The sequence below is a fragment of the Rhodofomes roseus genome (genome assembly GCF_022264815.1).
Source record: "Rhodofomes roseus strain CIRM-BRFM 1785 chromosome Unknown C8Q71scaffold_10, whole genome shotgun sequence".
Taxonomy (NCBI): Eukaryota; Fungi; Basidiomycota; class Agaricomycetes; order Polyporales; family Fomitopsidaceae; genus Rhodofomes; species Rhodofomes roseus.
Window position 1 is genome coordinate 511848 of NW_025952966.1, and position 20268 is coordinate 532115.

The following is a 20268-nucleotide window of genomic DNA, read 5'->3' on the forward strand; positions in this document are numbered from 1 at the left end:
GGTTCTTGCATCTCTCCCGCGCAAAGAAGATCCGAATTACTTGTGCTGCCTGCTATGTACCTGCTAAGATCTCTCGCGCCTAGATCCCGTACTTGCGACTCCTAGAGTCTGTCGGGCCCTGAGTACGGGCCCGGGACAAAGCCAAGATGCAGATGCGGCTGGCGCACTGTTACTCGGGGCCCGGACATTATGCATTCATGGTTCGCGGTACCAGGCAATGCCGACATTCCTAGGGTTTCGCCCATCGCCTCCTCGCTGTCGCCCATGTCCGAATGGACCCTCACAGCCGATCACACTGCTGTACATTATTCGTCACCCACAATGTGGCCGAGGGTGTTTTCGGCGATATCCTGAAAGGCACGGTTTGCCGATTGCCTCTCACGGTGGTGATTGCGTTCAACTGGCGAAGCGGGTCTAATAGTCTCGACTGACAACGAAATATTCAGGCATGCAGGCCAACGTCCGACTTGTCAACATTCTCGCCGAATAATCAAACAGTTTCGGTCGACCGGAAGAAGTTGACCATCACAGCAACCTGCCCACCGCGTCGATAGTTGGAAGCTATCTGACCCCCAGATCAGTACAGCCCAGGCGCTCCCAACGAGCATTGCAATTAACGTACTTACGGCCCTTCCGTTACTGTACCACCGCGCCGAAGCGACCCTCAGGCTTAGAGTTGGCCCACGATCAGCCCACGATACTTACTCCATCGTGTCGACTCTCTACGCTGTGATTTGCTGATCGTCGCCGCTGTACATCGTGTGGTGTAGGTCTGTTTACCGGTGATGTAGAGCTTCGATGGGCTCGCCAAGTCGGGAGTACAGACATGCGCAGCAATACGTGTCAATTACGCGCAATGCAACAAAGGCAGCCATGGAACAAGGAATAGTAATTTAAGGCTAGGTCCACAACCGTGAGCATCAGCAGGCAGACAACATGACGGCGGACCATGGAGCGCCAGTTGACAAATGTTAACGTTACTAATTCGTAAGTCAAGCCGAGGAAGAATAGGACGCATAACGTTCTAACAGACGCGTGTACGTCTCCGAAATCTTCAATTTTCGATAACGAATGAGAAGCTTTGCAGATATAAATCAGTCGCTCACCTTGCCTGCTCGAGTACCCCCGTCAGGCACGAAGCGACAGATGGTGGTGGAGGCCTCGAACCATCTCTTGGCTTCGTCTAGCAATGACGCACTATTAAAGCAGTGAGTAGTTGCGCGTAGATTCAATGTCAGAAGGTCACGCGCTGTAGGCACTCAATTCCTGTATTGTATGTGGTTCCAAGCAACCACTGCCGCTCGTCAATCGGATATGCCTCGTGTAATGTAAGGCATCAGATGACTATACAGCAGCGACCAAAGGAGAAGATACCTGTGTGTCGCGGTCCGTGTGGTCTTCAAGAACGTGGACAGCTTGTTCGACATATCCAATGGCTTTGGTCCTGTCCTCGGAAGTATTGCGGGAGAGAAGCATCGTACATATAGCGCGTAGCCACCGCGAAAACTTATTGATCGATAGGGAGCCGCGATCGAGGCTTGCGTGAAGGATAGCCTATCACAGGTCGGTCAGTAGACGGCGCGCCGCCATGAACATCTCCGCACCTCCAATGCAGTGAAGAGTACTGCATGGCATTGCGTGAGTACGCTAGTACGATACGGGCCAATGTTAGACCCACCATTCACCGGACAACCCTTCTCTACCCACTATTTGACGATTGAATACCTAGATGGTGCTGGGAAAGCCGAAGTGACTCACGAGGATGTCCGTCATAGCTTCGAACGTGTTAATTGCACCTTGGTCGAGTTGGAGAGTTTCCTGGCCAATCCCCAAGTCCGGCATTTCAAAGCGAGCCTAGGCAGGCACGACACTTACATTAATGACCTGTAGAAGTTTTTCCCAATCTCTCATATGACAAAGTATCTCCACCTCGAAGACGAGGAGGACATGCACGTAAGATTGCGAGCGAGATATGTCTTCGGCGTCTTCTAATTTCGCGGAGTCTGTCACGGCGCATATCCGCTTCCGGCAAGAGGCGATGTCTTGGAGAACAGATCGTAGACACCCCTCGCGGCTCTTGACAAAACAGAATACCTCGTCAGTCGAGAAGATAAGGCTGCTGTGCTGAACTACCTCGATATCATGCCCACCGGATAGCTGTTTCCGAAGGGCGAAAACTGCACGCGCTTCGGTCATTCGAGGCATCTGACGTGACCGACCATCGTACCTCTCCCCGCCACCGTGGCAAAAGAGGCGTCAATGATATGAAGGTAGATCTCCACATCGGTTTCAGTGAGCGAGGCGTCCCGATAGGCTTCTAGCAGCTGCACGAGGCGGTGATAGTCAGGGCAGAGTGGAAATGAATACAGCGAACACCTGACCTGTCTCGCAATGTCAAATATGTCGGACACACTGGACTCGGAATGCTCCCACTCGGAACATCCTTGGATCGCGCAATTATAAGCGGCGCGCCAAAGCCACGAGATATCTCGCGCAACCAGTGCGAGGTTGGCAGATTCTTCCAGCTTCTTGATAAGTAGTATGGCTGTGCCTAGCTTGGGGACAAAGACGGAAGCCGAGATCCACTGAACTCACATACCTGTTCGGAAATGCCCAATAAGTACCTGTACTAAGGATTCTCTGAATAATTTAGTGGGTCAGTACGTGAATAGTTACACGGCCAGCTTCGCGAGCCGCACCGATTCGCGCCGGGCTCTCCCATGAGCTTCAAGATAAGCCTAATTATGCACCGCGCCAACGTGAGAGCCTCAGTGTCACTGCTCGGGTTGCCACTTGTTCCCATAGTTTCTAATAGAGCTTCCAGCACGGAGAGTAACAGATTCTTCATGTCCGATTCGTTGGCAAGCTGTGTGGCCAGCATCAAGGTCTTGCGGTCGAACCCACTTGCGGTGACCATTGCTCGGACAAGCCCGATCGCTACAACGCAGTACGTGAGAGTTGTTGTGATGAGCTTTTATGAAACTTACCTTCGTCTTCAAAGCCTGATCATCGAAATGTTGGTCAGTCACCCATGAAAGTCTGGAGTATTCGTATTACCTTGGCGTACAGCTATCAATAGTTTCACGTAATATGTCGCAGCCTCCTGGGCGGAGCAACGGCGGATAGTCGCAGCTGCTTGGGCAAGATCGCCTTGTTGTATGTAACAAAGCGCTGCCTTGCGAAGGCATTTGCCGTCACTGAGTCTGGCAACTGAAGTTAGGGCCTTGTGTGTGCCGGCTAGATACCAGTCGGCAGCCTCTGCCCAACGTTTGTTTTGGTATAATCGATCGCCAAATTGCCAGAGCAGCTGGAGATGCATCACGGTGAGTTCCGCTATGCTTGAGCGAACGTTATCAGACCTACGGTCAGACAAGCGGTCGCTGAAATCTTCGACAACTCAAACCGGGCATCTGTCAGTGCTGAAAAAGGGATTAAGTTCGGTCTGAATGACACGCCTACGCAGCATACATTTGAAAGCAGCGGAGATGGCTTGCATGGATTGGGCGTGGTCCGTATCCTTGGAGCAGTGAAACAGCAAGGATAACAGTATACGATCCAATAGACCTTCACGAGGACTGCCTTCGGTGTCCAGTACACGTTGGAGACAACGTTGATGCGTTGCCACAATGAGGGCCCTACAGATTGAGATTAGCGCGCCCAGAGTTCTTATGTTCAGTAGGCTGTGAATACCACTGACCGTTCCTCGCCTAGACCTCGCAGCTCCTGCAGAATACTCCATTGTGAAGTCTAGCATGAGAGGGGCCTAGTACGAGCGGGTTGGAGAGAACTCACTCCGTGATGGTGTTATCGGAGAGGGACATGTGATCAATTATGGACTGAAATGCTGGACGTATCTGTCAGCATATGCCGTCCGAATACAGCATAACGATAAGAGTCACCCTCAAGCAGCAGGACATGGCCGGCCTTTCGTTTCTTGAGCACGGCTATCCTCATCCATCGAAGCTGTTGATATTCTGTAGACGTCTTGACGAATAACACCCAGTTAAATTAGCCAATAGGGACGTCACTGAAGTTGTCAGCGTACGCACATGCTCAGAAGAGTCGATTGAAGAGATCAATTCGTTCAAGGAAGCTTCGGCGCGGACCAGATTCTCCGGCTCCTCGGACGAAGACAGAAAATACGCTCGCGCTAGTTAGTCAGCGGTCAGGTCGAGCGATGCAAATGTCGAGAAGACACGTGGCGAGTGCGCACCCAGACTTCGGAGGATGGCCCTCTGTCGGATGCAGGGTCGCATGCCGTGTCAAATCCAGCACGGTACAGGAGTAGAGTTGGACATGACAAACCTTCAAATGCCGCGTTGAGACGTTGTCTCCGCCTTCCAGTGGCTCCGAGAGGGCGAAGGCCTTCTGTAGCCATTTCACAGCATCATGCCCGCGCGCCCCGCGAACGGCAGGATTGCTCTCTTGTGATCCTGCTTTCAGAACCGTTTTCCCTATCTCTAGTACCTTGGCAACAAGCAGTTCCCTCTAGGGTGTAGCTGTTCAGTCAAAGGCGGACGTTGAATACAGACGTGTCTCACGTCGCGTGGCAGCAGAGAATTCAGCTGGTCGCTATCTGCGGGAAGCACCACGTGAGGTACCGGTGGTTATACAACATAGAAGATACACACCGGAGATCCTCGACAGCATAAAATCTGCGATGCCGTCATTACCTTCCCTCCACGCCTGAAACGTTACATGTACGCATTGAAAGGCACCATAACGGGTAATCTCACTGTAAGTACTCACAGCTTCCATCCGACTGGCATAATACAACAGAACCACACGCGCTCGAGCTTGTCCTTGGGAGTGCTCGAGATCCTCGGCCTTCTTGAGGGCCTCCTCGTACTGCGGTGGCTTGAACTTTGATACAGATATTAGCGGAGAAAGCTATACCTTGGCCGCGCTTCCCAGTACGCTACCGGCATGATCATGATTCCCAGACGCTGTTCAAGTGGGGAAACCGCGTTGCGTTAGCAAGACGTTATCATTTGAGACGCGTGTGCGTCATGTGCTTACCTGAGAGGCTTGCACCAGCTTTACTGGCAAGATGCAGAACGTGGATCAGGGCTGGCCGTAATCTTAGCGTCTGCTCGGTCTGTCATAGACGGTGCATAGTTACTTTCAGCAGTCGGATTCTGCTCCAGTCCTGCTTCCACGAGGCGAAAACCGGCCAATCTTGCTACATCGCCATTCGGAGCATGTCGCGTGACATGATGGTTCAATATGGAGCACTTACCGGCGGCGGTGATCTGTCCGGCATGGTCATCCCGTGTCGGTGGTATCGAGGTAGCTACATTCCAGAGCCATACTCCTGTACATGATAGATGAGGGATGGAGGGCGGATGTACCACGATGCACGGCCTTCTAGACAATTCATTCGCGTACCTTCGCGATCCAAGGTATCAGCGATTGAGATCCATTCCTTGTTCGAGCGCGGGCGTCGCTTTGTAAATGATTCCGCAAGCGAAGACAAGTGAAGGAGCTCGGAGTGTATAGTCGACCACCCGTGTTGTTTCTCGGAGGGATCGATCAGCTTGGGTTTGATGGTGATGAGCAGCCCTACGGGAAGCAGATAGGTCCGTTACAGGTCCGAAGTGAGCTCAACAGACCGCATATAGCCTGCCTTTGATCGTCTCGAAGGTTTCCGCGAGACCGGATGGTAGTTTCCTTTTGTTCGCGGACATGCTGGCGCGTGCAGGTGGTGGGGCAAAGCAAGTCCGGGCGTGAGTCCGCGGTCAAGTGCTACGCGCGCGAGGAGACGCGTCCCGTCACAAATGTGACGCGCGCGTAGACATCACGTGGGAGGAGGTCGGGTACAGTGTCACCGATACTAGTGTCACTTGAGTGTCACTATCATTCGTACTGACACGCGTCTGCAAGTTGAGGACTTCCAAAGGTCTTCCGCCGGGAGTCTGAGTCAGTGGTGGACTTGGTTCCTTCGTCTGTACGGCGCCCCATGTCGCACATGGACTCCGCCAATACGTCAGGCTTGCCCGCCGATGCGGTAGAGAGATGCACCAAGGTGAAGACTTCTAGCCACTTTGCACGCTGCGCGCAGTATTTCTCACAGCGAGATGGAGTGCTTCAGGAAGCCAGGAAAGACGGCATCTTTGCTGGTTTCTCTGCAGGTCTAGTAGGCGGTGAGTGCCCATATCCGGTCGTCGTTCTTTCGTGTCATGGGTCTCATGCCCGCGTTGACGACCTCGCGTGCTCTAGCTATACTCGGGTCGAAGGTGTTCAGGCTCAATAGGAACACAACCATAGTTTGCGGCGTTCGTGCGTTGACGATCTCTCACACTCTTGCGAAGATTGGAAGATGCTGACCCTTTGAATCCGATACAGTGACGGGGGCGCTCTCCGGCTGGCAGTTCACCCAGGGCTTCAGGACTTCCAAACTTGCTAGTCTGCGCGCCGAGCTCGCATTGCGGAAACAATCAGAGCTCGGTGTTACCACCACGAGTCCTCAAAAGAATGAAAAGAGTAGTTGATGGATGGAGCGACCAAAGGGGCATCGGTCAAAATCTTTCAATTACTGTAAGATACATCCCCACTCCGACCCTCGGTCTTGACGTGCAAGATCCTGGCGCATTGCCAACTCGGTAAGCTACGAGTCATGATCCGGCGCACATGTTTATGACAGTAGTGGGGACGTTCCGCTGGGTGTCTAGCCTGCCATGACGAACTGCTATGCGGTAACTTTGATACGCTGCACGGTGTCTGATGAACCATGGCGGATGCCGGCACCCCGGGCTGGAGCTGTGGGTTGTTCAGCATGCCGTGAACATTTGAAGACGCTGGCATATGCGCTTCCTCGTCAATCCGCTGGGCGTCCCGCGCTTTGAGCGGCGAACTGGCTGAGACCCAAACGCGAGTGACTGTATGGGCCCGGCTTATATGACACCACAGTGATCGTCGGAAAGATGGAAGCCGTACTCATCGCGCTATATTCACTGACTGCTGCGCTGTAGTTCACGAGTTGTCAAGTCGAGCCGCTCCCGGCTGGTCCTGTAACCACATTTGACCACGGTCGTGAGATGCTGGTAAGATTCCTTCTACGGTGCGTGTGCGGTACTGCTGTGTGGTCGCCTAGGGAAGGGGATCTACTAACACGAAGATCTATGGCACGACCTGGCCGCATCAATTGGGTACAATTGTATCAACGAAGCGACGCACAGTGTCTCCATTCCTCCCTGCACACCGAGTGGTCTACCCGTCTCGGACTCGGAGTGATAAGAGACGTCCTCCATCCGGTCTCCCTGCGCCTCCGGGTGGCAGCGGCCACGTATGTATTGGCAACCACGTACGCGTAATTGAAAGGGGTTGTGCGCGGCTTGGGAGGCCATGGCCAGATGGATTTGCATTCTCCCGACGGGCTCGCCGCTGGCAGGGTCGTGTGGAAGGTGAGCGTACGGTATTTGGGAGCACACGTTGACGTCAGCCCAATCTCGGCCGGGGTGCATCTGCCCCTGGATCAGGTCCTCCAGCACGCCGCAATTATATGATTCGGATGCCGTGGCGGGCTACTCCGACTCCGAGCCTACGCCGTCACTCAATGAGATTTTACCCATACTGCGGCGCCCTGATCCATCTATTGTCGTATGCGCTATAGCTTTTGTTATCCCATCAGAACGCGGATAAGCACCGATTTGAACCATTCAAACGCGAGACTAGGGTCACGAAGCCCGTGTTAGACGCGTCTTCTGACTGCTCCGTTCGTGTGGCAGCCTCCGGCGCCCAACAACCACTATGCCTACTTGATACATACATCGGCGTACCCGACAGGGAAACATATACAGGTGATTTCAATGCTGCGACTATCTGATGAGGATGATGTATTTCTACGTTGACGTGTGCTGAAGGGATAGTCCGAACTGTGTGTGCAGGGTATGATGGATGGAGAATGCAGATGTGGATGCGGATGTACGTGAACGTGAACGCTATAATCATAACAGCGTAACAGAAACCGTGGCAATGCGGCAGACGTGGTCCCAAAGTACGACAACAAGAATGTACAAGGCGCAGAATGGCTGTGCAAATTAGAGTGATTACACCAAGACGGAGTTCATTATAACCGCCGACCCCGCGCGGCGTAATAGTAAGGCGAGGGGGCCGGGGCAGACGTAGCATAGAACTGGTACCCTGGCGGCCCAGCATTTGCGAAAGTTGCAGAAGGAACGAGATCCTGCGCGGGCCGCTCGCTTCCGTGTGGCGACGCGGAATGGCAGTGAGACACGACTGCGCATTCTCGAGGCCAATCCCGTGCGAGTTCGGACAGAGGAGGTAACGTGTGACCGGTGCGAAGTGGCATGTGCATGTCGTAGGGGCTCGCAGAGGCGGATTGCACGACCATGGGCACCTGCGGTTGGATTTGTGGCACCGCGGGATGGGTCGGACGTGGCTGGTGATACCGAAGGCGACCTTTGCGTGAGATGGTGTCTTCCTCTTGAGCTGGCGAACAAGACAACGTGTAGAAGTACAATTGCTGCAATGTCGGAAGTCAGATGGTGAAACGCGCTAGTGTATCACAAATGACATACCTGAGGCGTCGCATACAGTCGCCGGTCATCACGACGATATGCTGACACGAGTGTTTGCGGTACTTCATTCTGACCAATGGTCGAAGCCCAAGGGGATGTGTTCGCTACGTCGACAGGCGATGCTCCGAGCGACAGCTTGGAGAAACCTTGCAGCGGCTCCAGCGGGGACGCCGAGCTCTCGCTCGAATGGCCACTTGAGTACTCGAGCTCGGGGATCTGCAGAGTGAGACCCATAGTCCGTCTCGGTATTTCGCTGGCCGGTGCAGCAGACACATAAGGCGAGTCGTCGCGAGCGAAGGCCTCGGATGCGGACCGTTTCGCGCCGGAAGGCAATGCGACAGGCTGAGCGGCACGGTAGCTGGTGTAGGCGGGATGAGGAGGCGGCGCATAGCCAGGTTGCAACCCAGCTGGACACCGACGCGGCGAAGACGAGCGTGCGCGATGTGACGGAGTCGCATGCGGTCGCGAAAGGCTCGAGGCAGAATGCCGAGGGTGTACCCGATGGAGTGAACGCGCAGGCCGCCGTGATCGACGCCAGTGCTGCAGCTCGCGCTCCTTCGCCATGACCAAGCCTTGCAAGAGGTTCAGCCACGACTCGTATGTCGACTTGTCGACGTAGAGCCCAAAGTCGATCCCCAGCAAGAACTCCTTCTCCATTTTGTTGATCTCGATCAAGTCAATGCCGGAGACTTCTGACCATGTCTTGTTCGTGTACGTGTTACTGCCCAAAGCGTGAGTCCCATACGCGCAGCAAACACAAGACTTGGCACTCACTCGTCTACGAACTTGTTCGCCATCATGAGTGCGGCGATCGCGACTCGGTACTCACTACCAGGGTGACCAGTGGTGAAGCGATTACGTGCTTTCATACGGTAGATGTAATGTAATGCGAGGACGATGACGGACTGACTGACTTGCGTGGTCTCGAGGACTTTCTGCATGAAGCGGACAAACGCAGGGGATACTGAGAATTGAAGCGACGCGGTCGCGGAATTAGTAGGAGGAATATAATGCGAGTGCTCCTGTGGAGCGGTACGATTCCGTTTTGAAGGGGAGGCAGACTGCGAGTAGCTCGAGAACCAGAGGTAGCAGATCATCTCGCAAGTCTTCTCTGCAATGAACTGCGACGGGCGGTCCGAGGATATTGTGAACCAGTCGAGCGCGGACGGTGGTGAAGGCAGGTACTCCGCGGTATGCGACGCGTCCGTGCGCGGTGCAGATGTAGGCACGTACGCTCGAGGCGATCGCAGTGTAGGCGATCCGTAGCTCTGCCACTGGTACGAATCATCCACTTGTGGCGGCGTGACTGGGGTTGGCTGAGCACTGGCACGGTAGTGCACGCGTGGTGGACGCGACGTACCTGGGGAAACGCGAGCCGACGCGTGATCGAAGTGGGAAATGGACGGCAGGACAGGCTTTGGTTGCGCCTGGGGAGGCAGGACGCGCCTGGCGAAGACATTGGAGAGCGGCGGGGTCAGGGGTGGCTCAGGCTTGGTGGCGCGCCAGTCGGCCCATGTCGACATGAGTTCTACGGGGAGCAGCGGCAAGGGAGCGTCCATTGGAAGTGAAGAGGGAGTGCGAGGGAGCGAGGGCGGCGGTGTATAAAGGGCCATGCAGAGGAGAGAAGGAGTCGAAAGCGGCGAGTGCAAAGGAGAGGAATATGTGCGCGTAGCGATGACATATTATAGTGCAGTTGTGCAGATCAGGCCGGGGTCGGTAGGGGAAAATAGTGGCCAGGTTGAAAATAACCGGAAAAGACAAACCGGGCAATTCTGTTGTGTCGCGAACGAGAAGCACATCATCCGCCGTCACCCGTCCTAACCGTCTTGCGCCCACATCCGCCGCCACACCCGGCCAGGGCCCGCGCCTCCCCGCCCTTTTCCACGCCTTTTCCCTTTTCTTTCGCACTCCGCCCCCTGACTCAGCACCGGCTCCTCGGCGCGGGGATTCCCCATAGCCTTGTCCCCGTCCCACGGCCCCTGCGCGGTCACGTTCTCTGATGGGACTGCCGCTTCGGGCAACTCGCAGCGTCGGCCTCGCGCATTGTGGCGGGCCATCAGATCGGAGTCCTCCCGAGATTGGCTTTTGTGCAAAGGAGGCCGGCGCGCAAAGGTAATATTCGGTGGCACCGGTGGCATCAACGCGGTTCGAGCACAAGCCCTCCTATCGTGCCACTCGCTTGCCTCTTCGTGATGCCTCTGCGAGTGGATCCGTCCCAGCGGTTTCTGCGCAGGCGTGTTGTTGTATTCATCTCGACCTCCGTCCACTGGTCCGCCGGCCGACATGTGCTCATTTCTGTGGCGTCCGCTTCGACCAGCTCGCCAGCAAGAACCAACACCGGGTATCCCGCGTCTCGAACCGATCTTGACGTGAATGCTTTCCGGGCCGTCACCGCTGCCCATAGGTGCGCAGATGCCGCAGAGCCCCTCTTCCAAGCAGACGGCGCATCGGCCACTGTCGTCCGCATCCGGGCGGCTCGCGAGCATGCGTGCATCCGTCGCGGGGCGCGGGTGAAGGATCTAAGCAGCGTTCTTAGTAGACTTGCCTTATGCGTGCCGAGAGCTGCCATATTGGGACAGGCGTGCTTACGGGGCCAGATCGGCCGTCAGGGACACATCCGGTACCGCCACTCCGTATTTGGCGGGGTTTGGCACTGCACACCCCTGCGTGTTCGGACACACTGGCCATTCATCCTGGCATGAGGACATGTCCTGAAGCGGCCAGCACGCTACGCAGGCGGTCTTACGCCCAAATGAGCAGCGGCTGCAGCCATCCGGAATCCGCCCGCCTGCGCCTTGTCTCCCTATCACCCGTTCTGATTCGCCTTTACGGAACCTGCGCGCTGGAAACAGGGGTCTCGCCGCCGCGTCGCCGTCTGCCTGACGTTGCAAGCTGTCGTTTGGCTGCCAGTGCATTTGCGCTGTGCCACTCGGCGCAGTCTGGGCTGAAGCGACCGCCCTAAACGAGTACGGCATGCACGGATAAGACATTCAGACTGCACAGTTTGAATCTCGCCTCGGACACGCCCATGCTGACGTCGTCTCGTCGCCAGGCCCTGTCTGCCGCATCCCGCTCCATCGCTCTACAGCTGACTCTTTCAGGAGCTATTGCTCCCCTCAGCATGCTACTGGGTTTCGGCAGAGCCTTCTCGCAGCTGTACCCTCCATTCCGTTCAGGTCGCACCGCCCAAGCAGGGTCGAGAGATCTTGCACCACACGTTAGTAGCAAAAGGTCAAATCAGTGGCACCAGCCAGCCCCAGGTCGTCACATCTCGGTCTGATTGTTCGGATCTCCCGTACTTACGGGCGTGTCTCGCACCTTATTGAGCCGCTCCCTGTTTTGGAAAGTTGACAAGTGATGTCCGCACACTGTTTGACGCATGCAGTTGCTTCCAACAGCCTGCGCCCGTTGATTTGCGGACATTTGCTGATGTTTGTCTGCATGCGAACAGCGATCTGTCGTAAGTCGTTCCGAGCTGCTGTGAACGCCGATGGGTTCATTGTTCCATACGCAACCGTGGAACTGAGAACCCAGCGCAGATACCCACTGGTGTCCGTACAGGATAGCCATACAGTCGATAGGGTGAGAACGAGTCCAATTACAAGATGCATCAATGACGTGGGCTCAGCGGCTCACGCAGCTCCGTCTGTTTGTGAAACCTTTTGGCTGAATGGGCCAGGACAAGGAGCTCGCGCCCTGGATTCCGAGGATCCTGGGTTTGCCGCGACGGTACAGCGGTCCTCTCTCGAAACCTGCGGCCCAAAGGAGTGGCCGTCGACGTGTCATCCATGCAACGCAGGTGCTCGTCTGAACAAGCCGGGCGCACGAGACGCGGATCCCACACACCACCAGTACTGGTGGCAATTTCAATAAGTGTGGCTGTAGCCGTAACCTGTAGGCGGTGGGAGGAAGATTTCCTCTGTGCAGAAACCGATTCGGAGAGCACAAAGAGCCCTGGGCAATATGCGCGGAATGTGCTTCTTGGACGTTTGATATAAGCAGTGCCTCGTGCTCTGGTGCTTCCGATGTATTTAGCCACCGCCCTAATATCGACGCCATTCATGTGCCGCGCGAACGATGCCAATGCCATCGTGCCATTCGTGGCCCTAACACAGAGTTCCTTGGAGTTCCTCGCAACCCATCGACGCGCGTCCATGGATGGACCCGTCATCACAGCGCGGATGTTGAGCAACCCCCTTGGTCGCGGAGGCCGCTTCCGACGGAGCATAGCCATAAGTTTCCGACTCGGTGCGCCGGGAATAGCCGCTCTTACGTTGAATGGGTGAATTGTCAATAGAACCTACATAGAACCTGAATGAACCTTACATTCTCGTCAGTACCACTGGTTTGGCTGATCAACACCCCGTCGCACCGGCTCGAGTCACACAAGTGCGTGTACTTGCCTATTGCAAGCGGTGAACAGCCGCGGAAGCTCAGTACACAGGGCACATTCGTGAGCGGCTATCCTTGTGATCGCGTCGTATTCACGTTCGTGTCTTGTTGAATCGCACGCGAGGTAGTTGATCGTACAGCAGAATCCTGATGGATGTCTAAACCGAGCGGGTGTCGCGAGAAATGTTATCTGACCTTGTGCGAACGCGGTGAATACAAACCACAGCCTATTTACATAATCTGACAGGGCGGTGAGTAGCGCTCCGGATTCTGAGCGGAGAGGGAATACACCTTGTTTGGCTTGCCTGAGTTAGCCTTGTCGGAAATCAACCTTTAGCACGCCTACCTTGTTTGGGAAATTACCATCGACTTCTCGGCCAGCCGAGCATTTGTCACATTGATCTTCAGGAGCAGGCTAGCGGTCAAGCGGATATAGGCACAGTACCATCACGGTTCACCCGCCTTCAGATCTAGCATGACAGAAAGCAACCATCGAGGTTAGAGCGACGACTGTCTGGGAGCAACCATGCACGCGATCAGTACGACTTCATTACGAGTACGAGATATGACACCCCGACCTTCTAACGAGTCCGGAAGGACGTTGAACCGCCTGAGCTGTGGCATGCTAGGGGCGCAACTACGTGATTGGAGAACAAAGACATATGTACCGGTGAGGCGAGGACAACAGTCGCCGCCCGGGCCACATGGTGGACGGCCACAGCGTCCGCTAGAACGCTCGGGGAAGGCCTTGTCCAAGCCTCGTCTGCGGACAGTGTCTGGTCACCACCGGATGTTGTCGATGGTGAAGATGTGATCGCAGAGATTCAGAGCCTGTACAATAGATGTACGATGCGTCTCAAGGCCGGTGCTAGAGACACCCTGATAGAGCCGAAGAAGTCGATCTGGTCGCGATCGTCAATAGCTATTGCACGCGAGCACCCCACTTACAGCTATACTCATATCGGTTGTTACCCACCAAGAGATGAACGGTTAGTCTCGCGGGATCTAGGCTAGTCTCGTCAGCATTGGGCGTCCAGTTGATCATCTTACCATGCGCGGATGTCCTTGACGGTTTCCTGCTGTCCGTGGATCGCCTTTTCTCGGGTGCCTATCGATATCATTAGTAGTGGTACTTTCGAGAGTCGAGACCAGTTCGATACGTCGTGATGCGACGCGACGAAGGACTCGGACATAGGTCCCTTGCTGAGAACATTCGAGTAGCAGGGCGGCCACCTCGGTACTACGGACCATACGCTGACGAAGTACTTGGCAAGTTCCGATGGAGAGGTGAATTGGAACGAAGCGCGTACTACTTAGTTGTGGCCGAAGCTGCCACGCGGAGGATGCGCAGGTGCGCAGCGCAGCGACTTGGAGTGCAGCTGTCCCTGGTCGTGCCAGTGGCCCAGATCGGGGCGAGGTGCAGCCGTCCAGATTGAACGTACAGAGCTCTTCCTGTCGCGCTCTCACCTGCAGCTCAGCTCTCGTGTCAAAGCCAAAGCAGTCCCACTCAGCATGCGAGGATTCGCCAGGAGGGTGCACGGTAGGTTCGACACAAACCCCTCACGTGTGAGGCCGTGTGGAGGGTCTTGGTATGAGACTAGGGTGCACGGTGCACTGCAGTGCGTTGTGCCTAGGATAGGACGTCACGCGCACGTGATAGTGACTTGTCACGCTTCCTCACCTCTCCCACCCGTCGTCGTCGTCGTCGCAGGACTCGAGATCGTCGTCGCCGCCCGGGCGCATCCAGTCGCTCACATCCTCAGAACCCTCCACAACGCCACCCCATTCTCCGTGAACCCATCTACTTCCGCTACGTCCGGAGCCTGGTTTCATCGACTGTGCAGTACTTGTCGTCCGCTCTCTTGTCTTCTCTCCTTCCTCCGCCTCCAACATGGGCGTACAATTCGGATCCTTCGACGAGATATGCCAAACAGCGGCACTCGTCATCTGTCCTCTAGTGGGTTCAGATCAAGGGATAGAACCAACATGCTACAGCCGTAACGTGGAGCTCTCAGGGACGCTCGTTTTCCAGCCTGGTACGTCTCTTGTCGTACTTGCTAATATAGAGGTGTCTCTACACCGACTATCCGGCACGTCCAGTACGAAGAACTAAAGGCCGTCTTTAGCTACTCTATGTATTCACGTCGCAGCAATCATCATGACCGCCATTATGATCTTCCACATCCGGAGCAAGTACACGGCAATTGGTGTGTTTCATTGTCAGTGCTTTTTGCGCATTCACTCACGATTCCGTACCAGGTCGGAAGGAAATTCTTCACTTCTTCTACCTTTATGCCATAGTCGAGTTGCTGGGGCTGTTCCTAGACTCGGGTATTATCCCAACGTCGAACGTCAGCTATCCTGTGAGTACTTCGTCTGTGAATATGATACATGTTGTGACCGTCTTGCGCATGTCCAGTGGTTTGCGGCCGTGTATACAGGCTTCGTCGCGGCGCTATACGTTGCCCTTCTCGTCAACGGTTTCGTCGGGTTCCAGTTCGCAGAGGATGGCACACCACTGTCGTTATGGGTAAGTCGTAATAGTTGGTACTTTATTTCCAACTGAGGTCACTGACCTTTGTACAGCTTCTCAGAGGTTGCATGCTCGTCGTCTTCGCCGTCTGCTTCTTCGTCGCCATCGCGACCTTCAAGAAGTTCGCTAGCTTCAACTACGCAAAGCCGATCGGCCTGTGGATCATCTACATCCTTTGGCCACTGATTTGCGTCATAGTATACACCATCTCGCAGCTCATGCTCGTCCTGCAGACGTTGGAGGATCGCTGGCCCATTGGCGACATCGTCTTCGGCGTCGCGTTCTTCACGATTGGGCAGGTCCTTCTGTTCGCGTTCAGCGTGACGATCTGCAACGCGATCAAGCACTACATCGACGGGCTGTTCTTCTTCACCCTCTGCATGCTCCTTAGCGTCATGATGGTCTACAAATACTGGGACAGCATCACGGTACGTACTCCGTCTTTGGGGCAATTCGATGGTATGGGTCTGATCTGATCTGGTACAGCGCGAGGATCTCGAGTTCTCTGTGGGCTCCAAGGCGACGGTATGGGAGGTCAAAGACCCTCTGCTCGCGAACGGAGATTATGACGACGATGTCAGCAACTACCACGGCGGCGGCGGCAACACTGCCAGCTTGATCGGTGGCGTCAGCGGCAAGCAGCTGTACGGGATGCAGGGCGGCCGTGGCTATCCGCCACCGCCAGAGAGATTCTGAGTGGGTCCGGACAGTCGTGTAGCCATTCGTTCGTAGGACGCTTTCGCATTCCATTACCTTAGCATACCGTGTATCCTGTTACTTTACCAGCATGGACGACTGAAATCATCAGCCGTAGGGAACATTTGCCGCGGTCCCGGAAGAGCAGTACTGGAGACAAAACATTGCCTGGGACTGTAAATTTATTATTCCGTGGACTATTCCAAGACTAATTCCAAGACAGCTGAGTCCGTACGCCGTCTTATACATCGCAAACTATGCACACAGGGCTAGTGTGGCTTGTTCCACAACGCATCACGCGGAGCACTTCACAAAGCATTCGGATGAACTGCTTGCATTTCAAGACTACATACAGTACATCCAATAGATCACTACAACCAAGGCAATCTCCTGCCAAAGCGAACCACCCATCCGTAGCCACAAACTCGAAACCTCAAAAGAGAGGAGGGGTTTTCCAAAAATTGCGGAAGGCCGAAGCCAACCGACGTGTTCGGATGTGTAATTTGCAATCAGCAAAAGACTGTGCCTCGGTATGGACCTCACTGGCGACAGTACGTGCCCGAGCACAAGAATGAGTTGTGCACACGCGCGGCGCCCTCTTATATACTGTGTGAGTTTAGGGCAGGCTAGAGCGTGGGAGTTGGCGCCTGTGTGCCTGCCCAACGCATTGAACTTGATGACTGGAAGCGGTCCTGGCTGCGGCACTGCCGGATATTCTCTATTGTACTCCAATTGTAATCTGCAGCTCGCCTGCGGAGGGAGGCTATGCACTGTTATGCCATACATGGATCACAACGAAGTGCTGAAGTGGGATGTCTGTCTAGATGCTCGGCGAGGTAGTCTACCGTTACGTCGCTAAAGACTGCGCTTTACCGTTTTACAGGAAATCGGCACTCCAACCCCATCTGCGCGACCCTCCGGATCTCTTCCTCAGAGAGACCGAGTCCTAGAGGCGGCGCCGCCATGAGCAAGGCGTACTCCCCTAAGAGAGAGTTCCGGAACGGTAGGATATCGTCCGTCTGCGGGTGTGACTCGGTCAGATTGCGTTTGCAGCTGCATGCGTGCTCGAGACACTCACGCAAATGGCGATAGGATGGTTGTGCCGGAGGTAATATCGGATATGGTGTACGTCGAGGTTGTCGACGGTCTTGCAGAGCAGATTGGACGAGAGGCAGATCTCTATGCAGCTATTGGAATTGCGCACAAGCTCTTTCGACGTCTCGTCGAGGAAGGTTGCGTGTCCTAATCGGTCCGGCTCGTAGGACAGAAGCTGTTGAATCTCCTCGGCTGGTGTCTCTGGAATCTGTGCAAGTTGAGCAGCGATCCGCATGTACAAGTAGCGCTGTTCGTACCTCCGCGATGTGTGTAGTTACACCTAAACCAGCGGTCTTGGCCTTCCTAAACTGAGCCTCGAAGTTAGCCACATTGCCCGCCTACGAAATTTCTCATGTCAGCGCGTCAACATGTGGTCTTCGTCGCTGCTGACCTTGACGTCCCCGCAGAGGTCCACACCGACCACTCTCCTTCCGGCATCCCTCAGCTTAATCGCACAGTCTACGCACTCGGAAGCGACCTCAGGTGTCATCCGTCTATCCATACTGATGATGAGTGCAGCCTGCTCCTCGCCAAAATTCTCGACCTCGTCCAATATGACTTCAAGGTATTGTAGACGGCTCATCGCAGGGGTCTCCCGAGGTGTCGATCGAAGCTCGAGATATGCTGCCTCGGGTGAACCGTCATCTGAGGGAGACAGGAATTGGTGCAGTACTGCGCGCGCCGCCTTAGCGAGAGATTGAGGAGTGGAAGTCAGGGTGTATATAGCTGGGAAGAGTCCGAAGAAATCGTGAATCTCCGTGAATACAACTCCCTGGCTGAGCCGGTCGATACCCGCGCGAACGGCCTCAGCGTTGGCGTCGTCATGGGATTGTTGATCCCGGAGGTAGTCTCCCGAGAGGTCCTGGAGCACCGAAAGCGGTATCGACCCATTGAGGTGAGCATGTAGCTCAGCCTTTGGGAGGCTGCGCAGGAACTCGATCTGCTTGGGGGTGAGGCTGGCAAGTGCTGCTGCCGCAAACCCCGCGATACCGTGACTGGACATGTCGCTAAAAACCGGGGAGTCAGTGCTTGCGCTCTTCAACAAGATGCGGCAAAGTCGACCTCGAGTCAAGCACTCGAGGAGTGATCGGGAGACGTGCAGGCGATCGAGTCGGATCTGTGTGGTCGAGGGTCATCAGCGAGAAAATGATCACATTCAGGCTGCATATTGGGTCGCTACCAAGTTTCAGGCCGGGAAACGGCGTTGTTGGGGGTAAGAGGTCTGTATTCGTCGGTGTGCGGGTGCAAGAGTAGCTCAAGAATGAGTAAGTAGGGCCTATGGGCGCCTCGCCGTCTGATCTTGATCGAACTCATATCGAGATTCGTGGACACGTGGATCCGCAACGCGCACCCACAGCGCTGGTGCCGTCGGTGGCTGTGGCTGCTCGCCATACTCTGCACCGGCAATGATCGGACCAGACATCCCCTCTCACCTACCCGCCTCCTCTTCTGCTCGTTCGACGACCTCTGAACGAGACTCAGAGGACAGCGAGACTCATGGCGCATCAGCAATAGGTCCTGCCATACCGACGCACTTGCTTGCGGGGCCCTCCGCTAGGTCTGATGGCGAGACCGAGGAGTACGGTCCCGTATCAGTAGGGCCTACGATACCTCCTGGTGCTGCCTTTCGGTCACAGCCGCTCAAACCTCAGCATCCACCGCAAGATGAAAGCGAAGAGGAAGATGACTACGTGCCTGCGCTACCTCCAGACATGCTGGCGTCGCGCGGAGCCGGACCTACTTCTGGAGCTAAGACGATTGAAAACAAGAGAGTAGTTGGTCCTGCGCTTCCACCGCATCTGGCTGGCCGGAAGACATTCTACGACGAAGACGAAGATGACGATGACTATGGTCCTGCACCGCTGCCTTCGGGCTTCGCTTCAAAGGAGAAGAGCGGCGTGGAAGAGTTCCTGGAAAGAGAGGAGAGAAGGAAGAAACAACTCGAGGTGAGCATCATTTCGTACTGTATAAGAGCACAGTTGGCGGGCTACTCTGAAAGCTCAGGCACAGTCGGCGTGTAGGACAACATTTGCACCGAGCGCAGTTACTTGTATGTCCATCTGTGCTTCGTCTGCTATTCTCGATAGCTGCGTACAGCTGGCTCAGTATATTTAAACCCATTCTGGTTTGAGCACGTCTCGCGTCGCTCGCCGATCTTGTGCTTCATAACACACCAACTTAATGATTCTGAGACCGACTGATTGTTGTGGCAATCTCACAGGAAGCGAGCAAGCCCAAGGCGTTGCAAAGAGAGGAATGGATGCTCGTCCCTCCGTCTCAGTCCGACCTCCTAGGCTGTGAGTGCCAGTCTCCTACAGCAGGCTTCCACTGACCCCCGCTACTCAGCAATCGACCCTATCCGGGTCAAGAGGCCGCGCAAATTCGCAGCGACTGCACAAACACCTCGCGATGCTGATGCCTCACTGTGGACCGAGACACCGGCCGAGCGACAGCAACGTATCGCAGACGAGGTCGCAGGCAAGCGGCGCCGTGCGACGGATGCCAGCGGGTCGAATCTGGATCCGGAAGAAGAGCGGGAACTAAGGAAGAAGAGGAGGTATGAAGAGGAAGTTAGGAGAGGCGTGGAGGAACATACGGTGGGTCTCTACTCCATTGTATGTGGACCATTGATCTCAAACGTGCCTCAGAGGAAAGTCCGTGGCGGAACGTTGCTCGATCAGCATGCCCGGACGACGGTCAGCAAGAACAAAGACGAGGAGGAGGGCCCTCCTGTCATTTGGGACCACAGCAGAGATATGGCGTTGTCTGGGAGACTCATGGACGACCGGTCGCGCGACAAGTTCGTTAAAGAGGCGAGGGGCTTGGGAGACAGGTTCGGGTCTGGGAAGAGCGGTGGTTTCTTGTAGATAGCCCAGTGTATACTCAGCACATACTCTGCTGTATCTGGTCTCGACGCACATCCAAGCAATAATGTACAGTATACATAGTAGTCTCAATACCCGCATGAGACTGCTGGAATTATCTTCATGCACACCGTACTGTCTCCGGGAC

General features: G+C 55.2%; 6 protein-coding genes across 6 annotated transcripts; 3 read left to right on the forward strand and 3 right to left on the reverse strand.

Annotated features, from left to right (window-relative positions):
• Positions 1–827: 827 nt before the first annotated feature.
• Positions 828–5729, reverse strand: C8Q71DRAFT_759012 (meiosis protein SPO22/ZIP4 like-domain-containing protein). The gene is made up of 32 exons (XM_047923763.1): positions 5627–5729; positions 5389–5562; positions 5240–5314; positions 5123–5182; positions 5020–5070; positions 4897–4946; positions 4750–4848; positions 4632–4686; positions 4542–4576; positions 4306–4488; positions 4214–4235; positions 4050–4150; positions 3900–3984; positions 3793–3844; positions 3698–3733; positions 3469–3635; positions 3364–3419; positions 3058–3307; positions 2988–3002; positions 2700–2937; positions 2600–2640; positions 2382–2545; positions 2228–2324; positions 2134–2177; positions 1876–2076; positions 1759–1818; positions 1679–1706; positions 1605–1624; positions 1375–1554; positions 1251–1318; positions 1107–1197; positions 828–1052 (listed from the first exon to the last, which is right to left on the reverse strand). Exons 1-32 carry the CDS (start codon positions 5685–5687, stop codon positions 993–995), a joined length of 2919 nt encoding a protein of 972 aa, XP_047778880.1. The 5' UTR covers positions 5688–5729; the 3' UTR covers positions 828–992.
• C8Q71DRAFT_51545 (uncharacterized protein) lies at positions 5710–6584 on the forward strand. The gene is made up of 3 exons (XM_047919078.1): positions 5710–6143; positions 6220–6279; positions 6346–6584. Exons 1-3 carry the CDS (start codon positions 5960–5962, stop codon positions 6489–6491), a joined length of 390 nt encoding a protein of 129 aa, XP_047778881.1. The 5' UTR covers positions 5710–5959; the 3' UTR covers positions 6492–6584.
• A 1026-nt stretch (positions 6585–7610) lies between these two features.
• C8Q71DRAFT_907530 (cyclin-domain-containing protein) lies at positions 7611–10395 on the reverse strand. The gene is made up of 4 exons (XM_047928959.1): positions 9901–10395; positions 9315–9846; positions 8541–9261; positions 7611–8485 (listed from the first exon to the last, which is right to left on the reverse strand). Exons 1-4 carry the CDS (start codon positions 10151–10153, stop codon positions 8069–8071), a joined length of 1923 nt encoding a protein of 640 aa, XP_047778882.1. The 5' UTR covers positions 10154–10395; the 3' UTR covers positions 7611–8068.
• Positions 10396–14596: 4201 nt separating this feature from the next.
• On the forward strand, positions 14597–16290 carry C8Q71DRAFT_52230 (chitin synthase III catalytic subunit). The gene is made up of 6 exons (XM_047919111.1): positions 14597–14968; positions 15059–15139; positions 15192–15295; positions 15352–15462; positions 15519–15893; positions 15952–16290. The coding sequence occupies exons 1-6, from the start codon at positions 14824–14826 to the stop codon at positions 16159–16161; spliced, it is 1026 nt and encodes a 341-aa protein (XP_047778883.1). The 5' UTR covers positions 14597–14823; the 3' UTR covers positions 16162–16290.
• A 555-nt stretch (positions 16291–16845) lies between these two features.
• On the reverse strand, positions 16846–18569 carry C8Q71DRAFT_759068 (Metallo-dependent hydrolase). The gene is made up of 4 exons (XM_047923764.1): positions 17648–18569; positions 17514–17594; positions 17240–17464; positions 16846–17180 (listed from the first exon to the last, which is right to left on the reverse strand). Exons 1-4 carry the CDS (start codon positions 18257–18259, stop codon positions 17031–17033), a joined length of 1068 nt encoding a protein of 355 aa, XP_047778884.1. The 5' UTR covers positions 18260–18569; the 3' UTR covers positions 16846–17030.
• A 73-nt stretch (positions 18570–18642) lies between these two features.
• On the forward strand, positions 18643–20262 carry C8Q71DRAFT_759070 (uncharacterized protein). Its single transcript, XM_047923765.1, has 4 exons — positions 18643–19202; positions 19478–19553; positions 19603–19853; positions 19905–20262. The coding sequence occupies exons 1-4, from the start codon at positions 18663–18665 to the stop codon at positions 20121–20123; spliced, it is 1086 nt and encodes a 361-aa protein (XP_047778885.1). The 5' UTR covers positions 18643–18662; the 3' UTR covers positions 20124–20262.
• Positions 20263–20268: the final 6 nt, after the last annotated feature.